Source organism: Macrotis lagotis, chromosome X, assembly GCF_037893015.1.
Source record: "Macrotis lagotis isolate mMagLag1 chromosome X, bilby.v1.9.chrom.fasta, whole genome shotgun sequence".
NCBI classification, from domain to species: Eukaryota; Metazoa; Chordata; class Mammalia; order Peramelemorphia; family Peramelidae; genus Macrotis; species Macrotis lagotis.
In genome coordinates, this window is record NC_133666.1 from 608,735,546 (window position 1) to 608,755,422 (window position 19,877).

General features: G+C 35.0%; 1 protein-coding gene across 2 annotated transcripts in view; it reads right to left on the reverse strand.

Annotated features, from left to right (window-relative positions):
• The window catches only part of COL22A1 (collagen type XXII alpha 1 chain), a 665,867-nt gene that overhangs the window by 228,139 nt on the left and 417,851 nt on the right, over positions 1–19,877 (reverse strand). For both annotated transcript variants that reach the window (XM_074202703.1, XM_074202704.1), the window contains exon 23: positions 11,242–11,295. In XM_074202703.1, the coding sequence (XP_074058804.1) occupies positions 11,242–11,295 (54 nt within the window). The remainder of the gene's footprint in view (positions 1–11,241; positions 11,296–19,877) is intronic.

Below are 19,877 nucleotides of genomic sequence, written 5' to 3' on the forward strand. Positions count from 1 at the left end.
GTAGGAGCTTAACAAATATTAACTAATTTATTATGATAATATAAGATGAAAGAGATCAGGAAGCTTATCTTATATAATCTCATTATATAGAGGGAGAAATTCAGAGGGAAACAATTGCTGAGGCTTGTGAAGTGCCAGAACTCCCAAAGCCATTCCTCATGTGATCCTCAGCACATCACTGAGGATACACAGGACAAGGATTAATATAACCTGTTTATATCCAAGGGAATGAAAGCTCAAAGAAAAAAAAAGTTATTTGTTCAAAGATACACACATCTAGGAATTGTTGAGTCAAGATTTGAACCTACATTGACCTCCAAGTCTAGTGCTCCTTCCATTATACAAAGCTACCTAAGGTAATCTCAAAACCACAAAAAAAGGCAAGCATAAAATACGTAAGAAATATAAGGACTTACTATGTCTAACTCTCAGATACTTGTATCCTGCTAAGAAAACCAACCAATTTCTTAACTATCTTAGATATCTATCCTTGTTTTGAAAATGAGACATCAAAATAGGAAATCATAGGATGACAGATAGAGAGCTATGATTCCTGTCCTTTGTTACCAAAGAAGATCAAAATCACATCACTATATTTGAGATAAATTACAATGTGTGTGACTATGGCTGAACAGACCAACATAAGCTTGGTATACTCTACCACAGGTTGGCCACAAATAGCCCATGTGAACACCTGGGGTAGATTCTCTAGACTTACGGATGTTGTGTTTCCTTTGAGCTGTTTAAATTCTGCCTTCTTCATAGAGTGCAGCACCCTCAATGAGGATGGCATGCCAAGTTGGTGGTCCTGTGTCAGTGTTTCCCATATTGTACAATCAATTCTAAATTTCTTCAATAAGACCTTCAAGGTGTCTGGATATTGCTTCTTCGGCTCTCCTTGTGAACACTTGCCCTGTGTGAATTCTCCAAAAAATAGTTTTTTGGGGAAGTGAATATCTGGCATTCTAACAACATGTCCAGCGCATTGTAGTTGCACTCTGTAGTAATGTTGGAATGCTAGGCAGTTTAGTACAGGTAAGAACCTCAGTGTTAACCAGGTGATCTTCAGAATCTTTCTAAGACAATTTAAAATGGAAGCAATTCAGTTTCCTGACATGGTGCTGGTAGACTGTCCAGGTTTCACAGTCATGAAACAATGAGTTCAGCACAATGGCTCTGTGGACCTTCAGTTTGATAGTCAGTCTAATACCTCTTCTCTGCCACACTTTCTTTCTGAACCTCCCAAATACTGAACTAGCTCTGGCAATGCTAGAGTAAACCTCATTGTTAATGTGTACCTCCCTTGAAAGGACACTGCCAAGGTAAGTGAACTTGTCCACAGTACTCAAAACTTCATTCACTGGAGTGGTGTGGTGTTGGCTGATGGAACACCTGTGTTTTATAGGTGTTAAATTGTTAGACCAAAATGAGAACAAACATCAGAGAATCGATCCATACTTTATTGTATCTCAGCTTTAGAGTCTTCAAACAGAAGATCATGTATCAACACTTCCTTCAGTTTGGTCTTGGATTGTAGCCTTTTCAAATTGAAGAATTTGCCATCAGGAGCTGATATCGATGTCATGTTCATCCTCATTTAAGGCATTTTATAAAATGGCTGAAACTTCTTGCTAAAAAGTATGGGAGCATGTTTCAAAATATTCATTGAAGCTCTTTTTGTAGTGGCAAAGAATTGAAAATTGAGGGAATGCCCAACAATTGGGGAATAAACAAGTTATGGTACATGAAATCTATGGAATATTATTTTTCTATAAGAAACTACAAATAGTCAGACTTTAGAGAAGCATGAAATGAATTACATTATCTGATGCTGAGCAAAAGGAGCAGAACCAAGAGAACAATGTACACATTAATAATAACACTGTGAGATGATCAACCTGGATGGAAGCAGCAAGTTTCAGCAGTTCAGTGAGCTAGGACAACCATATTAGATTGGTTATAAACAATGTTTTTCCTCTAGAGGAAGAAAAACAAAACAAAAGAAAAAACCCTTCAGTATCTGATGGACACTTTTTAATAATTATCTCTTATGTATCTCTTTCCCTTAACCCTAATTTCTCATACTGAAAATGACTAATCTGTAAAGAAGTTTATCAGAAATATGTATATACAATGCTAACCTGACTATTCACCACTGAGGTGAGGGGGGTGGGAAGGGAGGGTGGAAGCAAATTTTGTAACTTAAAAATATAAATGTGCATATGGATGAAAATATATATAAATAAATAAGTATAAAAAGTATGGAGTCAAGTTTTACTCATTTTATTCTTTGGTGACTGGGAAATATTGAGAGCATCATCCACTATCCAGAACCTGGGCATACATGCCATCATGGAACTGACATACAACACTGATCAACTTTTCTGGGCAACCAAATTTTCACATAATTTTCCATAAATCCTTGCAACTGGTGGTATCAAAGGCCTTGGACAGATCTGTATACAAATGTATACAGAATTTTGTTCTTTTCCTAGCATCTTTCCTGGAGTTTTCAGGCAGCAAACACCATATTGACTGTTTCTCTATCCTTTTTGAAACTGCACTGACTCTCAGGAAGATGACCAACTAACAGGTGAAGGATCAGCCTATTGAGAAGGACTCTGGCAAGAATCTTATCAGCAATGACTATCCCTATCATTGTCACAGGACAATCTATTCCTTTTACCTTTATAGAGATGGGCAATGGAAGCATCCTTGAATTCCTGGAGATAACCTTTTCATACCATATAACCCGGACAATTTTAGTCAGTTTTTGGATGAGCAATAGACCCCCCCACACACACACACCTTGTAGATCTCAGCTGCAATAGAGTCAACAACAGGTGCTTTGCCACTTGAAAGGAGACTAATGACATTCAAAACCTCTTCCTCAGTTGGAACTTCATCTAGGGACTTAAAGACTACAACTTGAGGTATATAGTCAATGGTTTTTACATTGATTGATGATGGTCTGTTAAGAATACTATGGAAGTGTTCAGCCCCTCTCTCTAGGACTATGTCCCCATCTACATAGATCCATCAGCACAACTCTTAGAGGCCAACTAAGATACCCTTCTCATTTTACAGATAAGGAAACCGAGGCCCAAAATAATAATGGGATCAGAGGTAAGATCTCAACCCAGATATGATTCTGAAGTCTGTGCTCTTTTATTTAGATCTCATACAGAATAATGAAATGACTCAAAAACTGAAGGCTTGATGTATAATCCCACATTGGTTTACAGATTGTAAATAGCATCTAAAGCACTCTGTCAGAATAGGGGAGTTTCTATGTAATTACATAAAAAAGGCAAGTAACCATGGTCATAAATATAAAGTTGTAAAATAGCATTATGGCTCTGTAAATTGGAACAGTGGCATATTTCTATATTCATTTGTTTTGTGGGACATGGGATATTAAAAGTACACAGCTGAACTAATCAAGTTAATTACTCGACTGGATATCCTGTCCCCTCCAGTCCCACAGATAAACAAAAAAGGTTTAACTACACATTTACATACATAACTGCCTAATCATTTCATTAAGTAATGCTCCTTTTCAAATCCAGTTCATCAAATCATCGAACAAATGTGGTAGACATAGAATTAAAAGACCAAAAGACATGGATTCTAGCCTGAACTCTGCTACTGATTTGCTCAGCAATTTTGAACAAGTTCCTTCTGTTCAACAGGGTTCAATTTTCCTCTCTGAACAATGAAAGAATCAGATTAGACAATTGCTGAGATTATAAAAGGATTTGCAACTGAAGCAGTCACCTCCAAATATGATCCATAGCTCAAAATGCATAATAATAACAGCTGACATTTATATAAAGCTTTTGAATTTGCAAAGTACTTTAGTTTAATGCTCTGAATTGATACTCATACCAATCCTGGGAAAAAAGACACCGTCAATGAAGATACTAGGATTCAGAGAAGTTACCAGGGTTGGAGATAATAAGAAGAGCTGAAATATGAAGCCAACCATCTGACACCAAATTTCATAATCTTTTCAACACACATAATCTCTCAAATTTACCAAAAGTAATTCAGATAGCAAAATACACAGTGAAGCTGGAACTAGAACTCAGTATTTTAATTTCACATTTAATCTTTTTCTACTACTCTGAAGCTGCCTTCATGCATCTGAACATGACCTGATTTTGTAAGAATGCAGAAACCCAAAGAAGTTTGTTCTCTCCTGGTGCTGAAAGAATTTAATTTGGTAATAATGATGCCTTCTGACATTAATAAATTGAGGAGTTGGTTATTACTTCCCACTTTCTCAAAGGTTCAATTCACTGACAATTTTTTTACATTAGAACCAAAGGGAAACTTTCATAATATAAACAAATGATCTCAATATATTATTAAATAAAATTGAAAATATGCAGAAATACTTTTTGGAACACAAGGGGAATCACTTCATTAAGCAATAATAAAAGCACACAGATAAATGTAGATCTGCTAGTGCTGAATATAACCAAAAGTATTTTACTATTATAGAATACAAAGATATAAAAAATTCTCTCAAAGATCTTGAACTGTACTGAAAGGAAACAGCAAGAATACAGATCAGTAAATTTTAAAGATGTATATAAATTAAAAAGTAATTGGGTGGGTTGGGGTACAGAGGGTGATCATTAGAAGTTGGAAGGAGATTAAAAAAAAGAAAGAAGAAAACCAAATTTCTAATATCATAAATGAAAAAAGTGAACTCACCACCAATGAGGAGGAAATTAAAGCAATATCGAAATTATTTTGCCCAACTCTATGCCAATAAATTTGATAATCTAAGTCAAATGTATGAATATTTACAAAAATATAAGTTGCCCAGGTTAAATGAAGAGGAGGTTAAATACCTAATCAACCCTACCTCAGAAAAAGAAATTCAACAAGCTATAACAGAATTCCCTAAGAAAAAAATCTCCAGGGCCTGATGGATTCACAATTGAATTCTACCAAACATTTAAGGAACAATTGGTTCCAATTCTATATAAACTGTTTGGAAAAATAAGGGAAGATGGAACTCTGCCTAACTCTATGAAACCAATATGGTGCTGATACCTAAACCAGGAAGAGTTAAAACAGAGAAAGAAAATTATAGACCTATCTCCCTGATGAATATAGATGCAAAAATCTTAAATAAAATTTTAGCAGAATGATTACAACAAGTTATCACTAGCATAATACATTATGATCAAGTAGGTTTTATCCCAGGAATGAAGGGTTGGTTCAATATTAGGAAAACTGTTACTATAATCAATTATATAAACAACAAACCTATCAGAAATTATATGATCATATCAATAGATGCTGTAAAAGCTTTTGAAAAAATACAGCACAAGGGGCAGCTAGGTGGCACAATGGATAGAGCACTGGCCCTGGAGTCAGGAGTACCTGGGTTCAAATCCAGTCTCAGACACTTAATAATGACCTAGCTGTGTGGCCTTGGGCAAGCTGCTTAACCCCATTTGCCTTTCAAAAAACCTAAAAAATATATAAAGTTGAAAAAATACAGCACCCATTCCTCCTAAAAGCAACAGAGAGTATAGAAATAAATGGACAGTTCCTTAGAATAATTAGCAGTATCTATCTGAAACCATCAACAAGTATTATGTTCAATGGGGAGAGGCTAGAGGCATTCCCAATAAGACCAGGGTGAAACAAGTATGCCCATTATCACCACTACTATTCAATATCGTATTAGAAATGTTAGTTTCAGCAATTAGAGAAGAAAAAGAAATTGAAGAATTAGAATTGGAAAGGAAGAGACAAAACTTTCACTTTTTTGCAGATGACATGATGGTCTACCTAGAGAATCCCACGAAATCATCCAAAAAACTACTGGAAACAGTTAGCAATTTTAGCAAAGTTGCAGGATATAAAATAAACCCTCATAAATCCTCAACTTTTCTATATATATCTAGCAATATACAGCAGGGAGAGCTAGAAAGAAAAAATCCCATTCAAATTAACCTCAGACAATATAAAATACCTGGGAGTCTATTTGCCAAGACAGACTCAGAAACTTTTTGAAAACAATTATAAAACACTTCTCACACTAATTAAATCAGATTTAAATAACTGGGCAAATATCAACTGCTCATGGATAGGTAGAGTTATATAATAAAAATGATAATTCTACCAAAACTAAACTACCTGTTTAGTGCCCTACCAATCAAAATTTCAAAAAAAAATACTTTAACGTTTTAGAAAAGGTTGTAAGTAAATTCATATGGATTAATAAAAAGTCAAGAACTTCCAGGGATTTAATGAAAAAAGTACAAAAGAAGGGAGCTTAGACCTACCTGATGTAAAATTATATTATAAAGCATCAGTCATCAAAACTGTCTGGTTTTGGTTAAGAAACAGAGTGTAGGACCAATGGAATAGACTAGGTGCAATAGCAGGAAATGATTATACTAATCTGCTGTTTGATAAACCCAGAGTCCAGCTATTGGGATAAAAACTCTCTCTCTTTAATAAAAACTGCTGGGAAAATTGGAAGTTAGTATGGAAGAAACTTAGGTTAGACCAACACCTCACACCCTTTACCAAGATAAGATCCAAATGGATACAAGATTTAGACATAAAAACAATACTATAAGCAAACTAGAAGATCAAGGACCAGTTTACCTGTCAGATCTATGAAAAGGAAACAGTTTATGACTAAGGAAGAGATGGAGAATATCACCAAAAACAAACTAGATGATTTCTATTACATTAAATTAAGAAGGTTTTGCATAGATAAAACCACTGTAACCAAGATCAAAAGAAATATCGTAAACTGGGAAACAATCTTTACAACTAATGATTCTGACAAAGGACTCATTTCTAAAATATACAGAGAACTGAGTCATAAAGCCATTCCCAAGTTGACAAATGGTTAAAGGATATGCAAAGATAATTTAAAGATGAGAAAATCAAAGTGATACATAGTCATATAAAAATTGCCCTAAATCACTATTTATTAGAGAAATGAAATGGAAGCATCTGTGAGGTACCACTTCACACCTCTCAGACTGGTCAATGTAACCAGAAAGGACAATAATTAATGTGGGAAGAAATGTGGGAAATATGGGACACTAATACATTGCTGGTGGAGTTGTGAACTCATCCAACCTTTCTGGAAAGTAATTTGGAATTATGCCCAAAGGGCAACAAAAATGTGCATACCCTTTGATCCAGCAATACCACTATATATCCTGAAGAGATCATGAAAAAGGGTAAAAAACATCACTTGTATAAAAATATTCATAGCAGCCCTGTTTGTGGTGGCAAAGAACTGGAAATCAAATAAATGCCTATCAATTGGGGAATGGCTTAACAAACTATATCATGGAACACTATGGCTCTATTAGAAACCAGGAGGGATGGGAATTCAGGGAAGCCTAAAGGGATTTGCATAAACTGATGCTGAGTGAAATGAGCAGAACCAGAAAAAAACACTGTACACCCGAACAGTAACATGGGGGTAATGATCAAACTTGATGGACTTTCTCATTCCATCAGTGCAACAATCAGGGACAATTTTGGGCTGTCTGCAATGGAGAATACCATCTGTATCCAGATAAAGAACTGTGGAGTTTGAACAAAGTTCAAGGGTTCCCCTTAATTTAGAAAACAAAAACAGGTATCTTATTGTCTGATTTTGTTATCTCTTATACTTTTTGTTTCTCTCTCATTACACTCAATTTAGATCAATGCACAATATGGAAACAATGCAAAGACTGACAAATTGCTTTCTGTAGGGGGTGGGTGGGGGGAGGGAAGTAAAATAGGGGAAAATTTGTAAAACTCAAAAAAAATAAAAATCTTTAATAAGAAAAAAAGAAGTTGGAAGGATCAGGTCTGTATAAGTATTCAAAAGGTCTATGTGGATCCATCAGCACAACTCTCAGAGGCCAACTAGCCTACCCTTCTCATTTTACAAATAAGGAAACTGAGGCCCAGGATAATAATTGTATCAGAGCATCCACATGGTGGTTGGCAAGCTGAGTCTTGAAGGGATCTAGAGACTTTGAGGTATAGACCAAGTAAGCCACAGCAAGAGCAGATGTCTGTGTTCAAGCTAAGCCCTGCCTCTACCCAGCACAAATATAATTCACGAAATTTACAAATTTCTTCTAAAAATTATGCTACACCATGAGACCAGGGGTTGTTGTAGGCCCTGAATAGGGGTTCTGGTGTAATAACTTAAAATACAGAAACTATTTTTATCTTTGGGCCTGAAATCTATATATACAGTTCTAAAGATTTACAGCAATCAGTAAAAAATGGAGAAGTACAGAAATCAGAAAATAAGTGAAAAACTGAATATCAAAGTCCTCTAATTTTTGATACTTATAATTTTGGGGAAGAGGATATGGTTTAGAAGTCCTATCAAAGGCAAGTAATACAATCAATCACCTGGAGACATGGATTGGAGACAAGTTTTCTCTTTGTCTTAGACCTAAAGAAGTTAGTCACAGAAATGAGGCTTTAATGGATGCCAGATCATCAAAGTTGGATGCATGCATATTGGAGATGCCTTGTCTTCTTGCTAAAGACATTGCATTCCCATATTATGTGGGTGGGAGCAGTGGCTTCCATGTAATGCTCATGTCTTCAACAGTCAAAATAAGTTGTATCTTTTTTTTTTTTGTTTGTTTGTTTTGGCAAGACTGTGGGGTTAAGTGACTTGCCCAATGTCACCAGCTATCTAATTATTATGTTGCAAAGCAGATTTGAAGTCAGGTCCTGCTGACTCCAGGGCTGGTGTTCTACTCACTGCGCCACCTAGCTGCCCCAACAAGTTATATCTTTAAAATCACCAGATTGAGACAATCTTATTTTCTTTCCAACAATAGGGAATGCACTGGGGGAGAGGGAGGAAGTCCTGTTCACCTACAACACATGCTTCAGTGTACTGAGTTGTTTACTACCTTCCTTTGTCTTTCCCTCTTGTCTTTTTAGGCCCTATGCCTTGAGAAAAACAGCCTGGGCATTGTGATATGCTTTGTTTTTCCTTTTTGGTTCCAAGCTTGGATAGTAGGTCTAGACTTTAGAGATGCCCTTGGAGTCAGGACTCCAGGCTGGAGGTTGCTACCAGTCCAAAAGCGAAAACCTAAGGAGGCAAGGTACTACAGAACATAAATATTAAGCCCCTCCTCACCACTCCCAACCTTCAACAATTTGCATTGTGTACTTTGAGCTTGGTGGGACCATTCTATAAATGAACTGAGTTAAGCTATTAAACTAATCCATCTCCAGTGCCCAGAGACTGAGATGTTGGAGAGGGAAGTTTACATTTTTGTCTTATTATATCTTCAAAGTGAATATCCTTTTGTAAAGGCTACAGATAATCTGACTATTTAGTGGTTAAATGGAACTTGGGTACATGGAACGCTTAAAATTAGGTGAATATATTTAGTAGGGGTTAAGTGGAGAAACTAGACATTTTCAAATCCCAGTTAAGGTTATTGGAGAGCCCAGGTCAAGGGTGCCATGTAACATACCTGGTCTTTAGAATTTCAGGCTAGGACAGTCGCTGCTACACCATCAAAATCAGCATATAAGTCTCCCCTCCCCACAGGAACACAAACACAGAACAAGGGGAAAATGCTTCTAGACAAAAGAGGAAGAGTACTCAAAAAATTCAAATCATGAAACTACTCTGCTTTTCTGAAACAAAATTGACCCACCTTCTTTCTTCTTTCTCTAACAGTACACTGTTTAAAATAAAATATAATGCGGGATAGCCTCAAGCAATGGAAGCATCCCCAACTTTTCCCTTAGTTCATGCATGCATCAGTGTGAGAAAGATGCTGGTACCCAGAGTTACTGACTTCCCACTCTCATGGATCAATTGTCTTGCCTTCTCTGTTATGTTCACAATGCAAGTCAATACCAGAACTGAGTCATGAAACATTCAGGAAGAAAGAACACAAATATTTAATAGAAAGACAAGTTTGATATCAAAAGCTTGGGCAGATAATCAAGAGCCAGGTGACATCAGTGGAACCAAAATGATAGCCAATAAATATATGTGTACAGAGAATCACAAGGCTTGAAAAGACATTGGAGAGAGTTGGACTTTGGAAGCAATATCCCTTCCAATTTTAAATTTGTTTGTTCTTATCAACTAATCCAACGCTCAGTTATTGACATGAAATAAGAGTTAAAGACTTGAAATTTCTTCTCCCTGTTTGCAAAATAGCTTTATGGACAAGCTGGAATATAAACCAATATCTACCCTCTGGTATTTTTTCTACTCTGCCATACTTCAATTCTTAATAGACAGAATGGTTCAAGAAATTGTTATTCCCAATTATGATAGGAAGGAATAAGGAAGGTCTCAGGAAATGATGTCAAACAATATTCTTATCACTGACATTATAATGCAATCATCATAACTACTCATTTCTTTAAATTTTGCTGCCTTCTAAACCTTCTGTAGTTTATAGTCCAGTTCAATGGATAAGAATCTCCTTAGGGATTCATATAGCACAAGGGAAAACAACTACATGGAGAATGCTTAAGACATAACTTGCATTTTCACCTTTAGAAATACTGACACAAAACTGCCTTAAATTTAGTTCCTTAGGTGACTAGATGGAAAAAACCCCATAATATAATAAGAAACTTGTTGTAGATGAAATGAAAGGAGTGGAATAGAATGGAAAGCCCCCTTGAGTGATGATCTTTAGAGAAAGGAAGAACTCCATTTTATAGTTTTTTTTTTAAATTTAGGTTAATAATTTTAGTCAAGCTGTTAATGAGTTAGTTTGATCTTATAAAATACCATCAGTACTGAAACTGCTGTCATTTTTTTTTCTCTCTAGAACAAAGTTCTGGGTACATATTCCCAATTGCAGATACCTAGGTATTCAGATTCTCTAGAACTGAGTTGCCCTGACCCCAAAGAGGTTTAACTTGCATTACTTGATCTTTTTTCTCCATATAGTGAGCTCTGTAGGTCAGGGAAATAGAAGAGCCTGATTAGGAAGTGCTGTCTCAGAAGCATAGACCAGACATGATTTTCTATCCTGACCACAGGAAGCTCTCAAAATAAGGAAACTAATTGGCACCTAAAATAGTGTTAATGTCTGCAATAGCTGCTGCCTTCTTGCTCTAACTGCAAACCTTATTTTCTAATTGTAGAATTCTTAATTTGCTAGAAGAAATAACTATTTATTTCCTTTTTGCTTTTATTTTAATACATTATTACAAGGTAAAAAAGTCAGGTGTTTCACTTACAGGAGGTCCTGGTAATCCATTGACTCCTGGTATGCCAGCTTCACCTTTCTTTCCCTGAACACAGAAGAAGAGATAGGAATTACAAAACAGATATGAAAAAGATGACCAATATTACTTTAAACAACCATTGATGTGATTCTTGTCTCCTCAAGGGAACCCAAAACTTTCAGTCTAAGCACTAGTCTTATAACCATAAAGGAAATTACCCTGCTTGGCACACTATTGATACTCAGACTCAAAATGGATTCTTTTGTTTTCCTTTTTTTGGAAAAAAATATTATTTATTATCATGTTTTTAGAAAAAAAGTCTTAAATTATATTATTATTCAAAATTCCCCATAATTGTAAACATATTTGTGATAGCAATTATATATCAAATCATGCAAAATATATTTCAGTATTACCCATTATGTAAAAAGAAAGCAAAAAAAAATAAAGTGAAACAGACTATACTATCTGTATTCATACTCCATTAGTTATTTTTCTGAATGTAGTTGGAAATTTTTCATCATAAGCCCTTCAAAACTCTCTTGGATTATTTTTCTAGTCGGAATAGCCAAGAGTTTTTCACAGCTAATTCTTACTGCAATATAGTTATTTTATACAGTATTCTCCTAGTTCTCCCCCCATTTTATATCATTTGTTTTCCTGGGTTTTTTTCTCAATCCATCATTTCTTAAAGCAAAATAGTACTCAATCACAATCATATATCACAATTTGTTCAGCTATTCCCCAATTGATAAGCGTTAATTAATTTTCTAATTCTTTGACAAGTTCCTTAAAAGTTGCTACAAATATTATTGTACATAAGATCTTTTTCCCTTTTTCTTTTTAATTATTTGGTATATGAATCTAGAAGTGGTACTGCAGGGTTAAAGGATGTGCACAGTTCAAAACTGATTTCTAGAATAGTGGAATTAGTGGAAAACTCTTCAACAATATGTAAAGATCCCATTTTTCCACATCCCTTCTACTAATTGTGACTTCCTTTTCTGTCATATTAGAAAATAGGTTTTCAGTGGCAAAGAATTAGAAATTGAGGGGATACCCATCAATGGGGGAGTGGCTGAGCAAATTATGAAATATGAATGCTACAAAATACTATACTCCTATAAGAAACCATATATAGTCAGTTTCTAGAGAAGGGTGGAATGACTTATGGGATCTGATGCTAAGTGAAGGAAGCAGAACAAGAGAACATTCTACATATTAACATCAACATTGTAAGTTGATCAACCTTGATGAATGCAGTTCCTCTCAGCAGTTCACAGAGGTAGGACAAATTTATTAAATTGGATATGGATTATACTATCTCCATCCAGAGGAAGAAAAACAAAACAAAACAAAAAACCCTTCAGCATCTGATGAACACTACCTTCATGTTTTTTTTGTGGAAAACAAGTTGTGGTAGTTAGTAACATAAGTGGGATCTGAACACTGGTATAGAAATTCAAATATAGAGTACAAAACAGAAATGGAATATTTTAGGAACTATATGAGTAGAAGGCAAGCATCAGACAGGTAAAATTGTATTGTAGATAAAGTCATAGGTCAAACATCCAAAGTGAAGTAGGATGTAAAGAGGATGTCACTTTTTGTAAAGTTGTTATATATCTGCATTGTAAGTACCCTCAATGACAAATTTAAGATGTAAACCTAAAATATTCTTTTTTGCAGATATCTTTTTTCCAATTGTTAGAATTATTTTCCAATCCCACATCCCTCCCCCAACCCTCTACAGAAGCAATCTGATAGTCTTTACATTGTTTCCATGCTATACATTAATAAAAATTGAATGTGTTGAAAAGAGAAATAATATCCTTAAGGAAAAAATAAAATATAAGAGATAGCAAAATAACATGATAAGTTACCTTTTAAAAAAAAAATTAAAGGTAATAGTCTTTGGTCTTTGTTTAAACTCCACAATTCTTTCTCTGGATACAGATGGTATTCTCCATCACAGATACCCTAAAATTGTCCGTGATTGTTGAACTGATGAAATGAGCAAGTCCATTAAGTTTGATCATCACCCCCATGTTGCTGTTAGGATATAAAATGTTCTGGTTCTGCTCATCTCACTCAGTATCATCTCATGAAAATCCTTCCAGACTTCTCTGAATTTCCATCTTACCTGATTTCTAATAAAACAACAGTGTTCTATAACATACATACACCACAATTTGTTCAGCTGTTCCCCAACTGACGGACATTCACTCAATTTCCAATTCTTTGCCATGAAAAAAAGTAAAAATATTTTATTACTAGTGATGTTTTTACACTTTTGCATGATCTCTTCAGAGTATAGACCCAGTAGTGGTATTGCTGGATCAAAGGGTATGCACATTTTTATTGCCCTTTGGGCATAATTCCAAATTTCTCTCCAGATATGTTGGATGAGGTCACAGCTCCACCAACAATGTATTAGCGTCCCAGATTTCCCACATCCCTACTAACATGGATCATTATCCTTTCTGGTCATATTGGCCAGTCTGAGAGGTTGAAGTGGTACCTCAGAGATGCTTTAACTTTATTTCTCTAATCAGAAATGATTTAGAGCAATTTTTCATATGACTATGGATCACTTTGATTTCCTCATCTATAAATTTTCTCTGCATATCCTTTGACCATTTGTCAAATGGGGAATGTCTTGCTTTTTGTAAATTTAATTGTTTTCTATATATTTTAGAAATGAGTCCTTTGTCAGAAATACTAGTTGTAAAAATTGTTTCCCAGTTTATTGCATTTCTTTTGATCTTGGTTATAGTGGTTTTGTCTGTGCAAAAGCTTTTAAATTTAATGTAAACAAAATTATCTAATTTGCGTTTAATGATGTTCTCCATCTCTTCCTTCATCATAAACTGCTTCCCTTTCCTTAGATCTTACAGGCAAACTATTCCTTGATCTCCTAGTTTGCTTATAATATTGTCTTTTATACCCATTTTGATCTTATATTGGTATATGGTCTAATCTGAGTTTCTGCCATACTAACTTTCAATTTTCCCAATAGTTTTTAATCAAAGAGAGAGTTTTTATCCCAAAAGCTGGAGTCTTTGGCTTTGGCAAACAGTAGATTTCTATAATCATTTCCTGCTATCTCTTTTACACCTAGTGTATTCCATTAATCCTCTATTTCTTAGCCAATCCCAGGCAATTTTGATGACTAATGCTTTATAATATAATTTTAGATCTGTAATGGCTAAGCCACATTCTTTTGCACTTTTTTTTTCATTAAATCCCTGGAAATTCTTGACTTTTTAATTTCTCCATGTGAATTTATATTTCATAATATATTATATTTACATATAATATTGCATTATATTTATTTTATATAATATATCATATATCTTATATTATATTTTAATTATATTAGCTCAGCTTCTCCATGAGAAATTGATATTTTCCCAGTTATTTAGATCTGATTTTATTTGTGTGAGAAGTGTTTTGTACTTGTTTTCATGAGTTTCTGAGGCTCCCTTGGCAAGTAGACTCCCTAGTATTTTATATTGTCTGAAGTTACTTTGAATGGGATTTCTCTTTCTAGATCTTGTTGCTATATCTTGGTAGTAATATAGAGAAATGCTGAGGATTTATGAGGGTTTATTTTATGTCCTGCGACTCAGCTAAAATTGCTAATTGTTTTTAGTGATTTTTAGGATTCTCTAGGTATACCAACATATCACCTGCAAAGAGTGAGAGTTTTGTTTCTCCCCTCCCAATTCTAATTCCTTCAATTTCTTTTTCTTCTTTTATTGTTGAAGCTAACATTTTTAACAAAATATTGAGTAGTAGTGATGATAACAGGCATCCTTATTTCACCCCAATCTTACTGGGAATGTCTCTAGCTTATCCCCATTGCATATAATATTTGTTGAGGGTTTCAGATAGATACTACTTATCATTCTAAGGAACAATCCATTTATTCCTATGCCCTCCAGTGTTTTTAGTAGGAATGGATGCTGTATTTGTCAAAGACTTTTTCAGTATCTATGGATAGAATCATGTGATTTCTGACAGGTTTGTTATTAATATAGCTAATTAAAGTAAAGTTTTACTAATATTGAACCAACCCTGCATTTCTGGGATAAATCCTTCTTGGTCATAGTGTATTATTCTAGTGATAAATTGCTTTAATAGCTTTGCTAAGTTTTATTTAAGATTTTTTTGCATCTATATTCATTAGGGAGATAGGTCTATAATTTTCTTTCTCTGTTTTGACTCTTTCTGGTTTAGGTATCAGTACCATATTGGTGTCATAGAAAGAGTTAGTCAGAGTTCTATCTTCACCTATTTTGCCAGAGTTAATATATAATTGGGACCAAATGTTCCTTAAATGTTTGATAGAATTTACTTGTGATTCCATCTGGCCCTGGAGATTTTTTCCTTAGGGAGTTCAATAATGGCTTGTTGAATTTCTTTTTCTGAGATAGGGTTATTTGGGTGTTTAATTTCCTCTTCATTTAACCTGGGCAAATTGCATTTTTGTAGATATTCATCTATTTCACTTAGATTATTGAATTTATTAGCATACACCTGGGCAAAGTAATTCTAAACTGTTACTTTAATTTCCTCCTCATTAGTGATGAGTTCACCTTTTTCATTTATGATAGTAGTAATTTGGTTTTTTACTTTTTTAATCAAATTAACCAGTGGTTTATCAATTTTATTGGTTTTTTCATAAAATCAACTCTTGATTTTATTTATTTGTCCAAAAGTTTTCTTGCTTTCAATTTTATTAATTTCTTCCTTAGTTTTTGGAATTTCTAATTTAGTCTTTAATTGGGGGTTTTTAATTTGTTCTTTCTCTAAATTTTTTAATTGCATGTTTAGTTCATTGATTTCTTCTTTCTGCAATTTATTCATGTAAGCATTTAAAGATATACTATATGCCCTGACAACTGCCTTGGCTGTATCCAATAAGTTTTAGTATGTTGTTTTATTATTGGCATTATCTAGGATAAAATAATTAATTCTTTCTACAATTTGTTGTTTGATCCATTCATTCTTTAAAATGAGTTTAGTTTCCAATTAGTTTTAGGTTTATCTCTCCCTAGCCCATTATTACATATGATTTTTATTTCATTATGATCTGAGAAGGATGTATTCACTGAAATAGTGAATGTCTTTCTGCATTTGATTATTAGGTTTTTATGCCCTAGTGCATGGTCAGTTTTTGTGTAAGTGCTATGTACTGCAGAATAAAAAATGTTTGTTCCTTTCTATCCCCATTCAACTTTCTCCAAAGATCTATCATGTCTAGGTTTTCTGACATTATATTTACCTATTTAACTTCCTTCTTGTTATTTTTATGGTTAGATTTATCTAAATTTCAGAGCAGGAGGTTGAGATCTCCCACAAGTGGAGTTCTGCTGTCTATGTCTTCCTGTGAGCTCTTTCAACTTCTCCTCTATGTATCTGGATGTTATAGCATATGGTGCATACACATTTAGTATTGAAATTACTTCATTAACTATGGTACCTTTGAGGAGGCTATAGTTTCCTTCCTTATCTCGTTTAATGAGATCTATTTTTGCAGCTGCTTTGTTTGAGATAAGGATTACTATCCATGCTTTTTTTCACTTCAGCTGAAGCAGAAAATATTTTGTTCCAACTTTTTACCTTTACTCTGTATGTTATCACTCTGTTTCAATTGAGTTTCTTGTAAGAAGCATGTTGTATGATTCTGGTTTTTAATTCAGTCTGCTATTCGCTTACATTTTATGGGAGAGTTCATCCCATTCACATTCAAAGTTATAATTACTCACCCTTTATTGCCCTCCATGCTATCCTCCCTCTGTTTATATTTTTCTCCTTTTTTACTTTATCCATATTCCCCAGGATTTTGTTTCTGAATATCACCACCTTCAGTGTGTTTGCCCCCTTGTATCCAAACCCCTCCCTTTTCTTTCACCTTTCCCTTTGTCCCTTCTTCCTTCTTTTAGTTCTTCCTCCCCCCCTTTCTTCTTTTTATACTTGAAAGGTAAGATAAGTTTCTCAGCTTAACTGAGTGTGTGTATATTAATCTGATAAAGCCTAATCTGATGAGAGTAAGATTCAGTTGGTTCTTTGCTTCTATTGCAATAGATCCTTAGTAACTTTATGCAATTGATTTACCCCATTCATTCTCCTCTATCTTTCCATCTCTTTACTGTCCCCTATTTTTAAGAGACATTGTTTTTAAATCTTTCTATCAGCATCACTATTAACTTATTTGTGTTCATTACTTCTGACGAAATATATTCTCTCTAATAGAATTACAATTCTGGAGGGTTATGAGAATCTTTCCTCCAGTTAGAAATATAGCCAGTTTCATCTTTTTGGATAGTAGTTAATTTCTTTACCCTTTTTTTTAACTTTTCATGTGTCTCTTGAGTTTCCTGTTTGATGTCTAAATTTTCCATTTAGCTCTTGTCTTTTCATCAGGAAAAATTGGAGTCTCTTATTTTGTAGATATCTATCTTTTCCCCTGGAAGAAAAGGCTCAATTTTGCCAGATAGTGGATTCTTGGCTGAATTCCAAGCTCACTTCCTCTTTGGAATATTGCATTCCAGGTCCTTTGATCTCTTAATGTTGATGCAGCCAGGTCCTGTGTAATCCTTCCTGTGGGTCCTTGGTATCTAAATTGCTTCTTTCTGGCTGCTTGAAGGATTTTCTCTTTTATCTGATAGTACTGAAATTTGGCCACAATATTCCTTGGTGTTTTCGTTTGGGGATCCCTTTCTGGAGGGGATCAATGTATTCTTTCAGTAAATATTCTGCCCTCTGGTTCCACGAAGTCATAGCAATTTTCCATCACTAAATCCAGTAATATTGAGTCCAGGATTTTTTTTCTCTTTAATGTTTTCAGGAAGCCCAATGATTCTTAAGTTGTTTGTCCTCTCCTAGAATTCTTTTTGAGGTCAGTGGTTTTGCCAATGAGATATTTTACATTTTCTTCTAATATGTTTTTATTTTTTTTTTGGTTTTGTTTTAGAGATTCTTGTTGTTTCAGGAAGTCATTAGTTTCCAGAGATTCATTCTTTTTTAGAGAAGAATTTTCTTCATTTACCTTTTGCAATTTCTTTTCCAATTGGTCAATTCTATTTTTTAAGGAGTTTTCCATTCCCCTAATAGTAATTTTGAGAGAATTATTTTCTTTTTGCATTTGTCCATTTGTATTTTCCAACCATTTGTTTTTTTTGTTGTGAGATGTTAATTTTCTTTTGCAAGATGTTTATTTTCTGTTGAGTTTCTTTTACCAATTTTTCTAATTTATTTATTTATTTGTTTGTTTGTTTGTTTGTTTGCTTATTTATTTAAGGCAATGTGGTTAAGTGACTTGCCCAATGTCACTCAACTAGATAATTATTAAGTGACTGAGGCTGGATTTGAACTCAGGTCCTACTGATTCTAGGGTCAGTGCTCTATCCATTGCATCACCTTATTGCCCCTTCAATTCATTTTTTTAAGGTTTTTGCAAGGCAAATGGGGTTAAGTGGCTTGCCCAAGGCCACACAGCTAAGTAATTATTAATTGTCTGAGACTGGATTTGAACAGTAGGTACTCCTGACTCTAGGGCCAGTGCTTTATCCACTGCACCACCTAGCCACCCCTCTTCAATTGATTTTTAAACTCCTTTCTTATTTATTCTTGTAAGTCTTTCTGTGCTGAAGATCAATTCATATTCTCCTCAGAAGTTCTAGATCTCTCTGGGTTAGGATTTGTTTCTTCAAAGAAATTTTCACTGGACTAACCCCCTTTCTGTGGGCCTTTCTTAATTTTCCTAGGATCTTGTCTTGGGGGAGGGGCTGGCTCACAGAAGTTTAGTTTTGAAAACCCTAGAGGCTTTGCTCATTGGTTTAGTAACTCCAAAACGGGCTGGCCAGTTGCAGGGTACTAGAGACTTTGCTCCCTTGGCTTATTAGCTTCCAGTGGGCTGGTCAGGACGGGGTGCTGGTTACTTTCTCTGGAGTGTTTGTGACCTTGTTTTGAGGCCCTCTCCCTAGGCCTGGGGGGGGGGGGGGAAGCACAGCTGGATACTGTTATCCTTGAACATTGTGGGTTGTGTCCTGGGGTGAGGTAGTTAATCTCCCTATTCAGATGAAGGAGCTCTGCTGCCCACACCTGAGCCTTGGGTGGGGCAGCTAGGAGGGCTGTTGCAGTCTTTGTTCTGGGAATTTTCTGCTGAGAGTATGGAGCTTATGCCTGAGCAGACTGGTTCCATGTTCAGCTACACTATGCTACTCTCTGTGATGGAACTCGCCCTCCAGCCCTGCTGAGAGTTCCCAGACCATTGCTCTCACAGCCAAAGCCTCTGTGGCTGATCTTAGGTTGATTCTCAGACTGCCACTCCTGGGTTGTCTCTCTGCTTTCTGCCCCTGGATCACCCATAGTTCCCTAAGACAGACCTTGTTTGTAGATGTTCTTCAACTAGCTTCTTTTACTGGGTTTTGTTGATTGAATTTCTGTTAATTTCATATTATTGCTCAGGGAAAAACCAGGAGACCTTAGCACAGTGCTTGTCTTCTCTCCACCAATTTGGCCAGATGTTACATTCACTTTAATAAAACAAAATTCTTTTATATGCTTCTTTCCCTTAATCCTAATTCTCATACTGAAAATAACTCATCTGTAAGATGTTTAACACAAATGTGTATGTA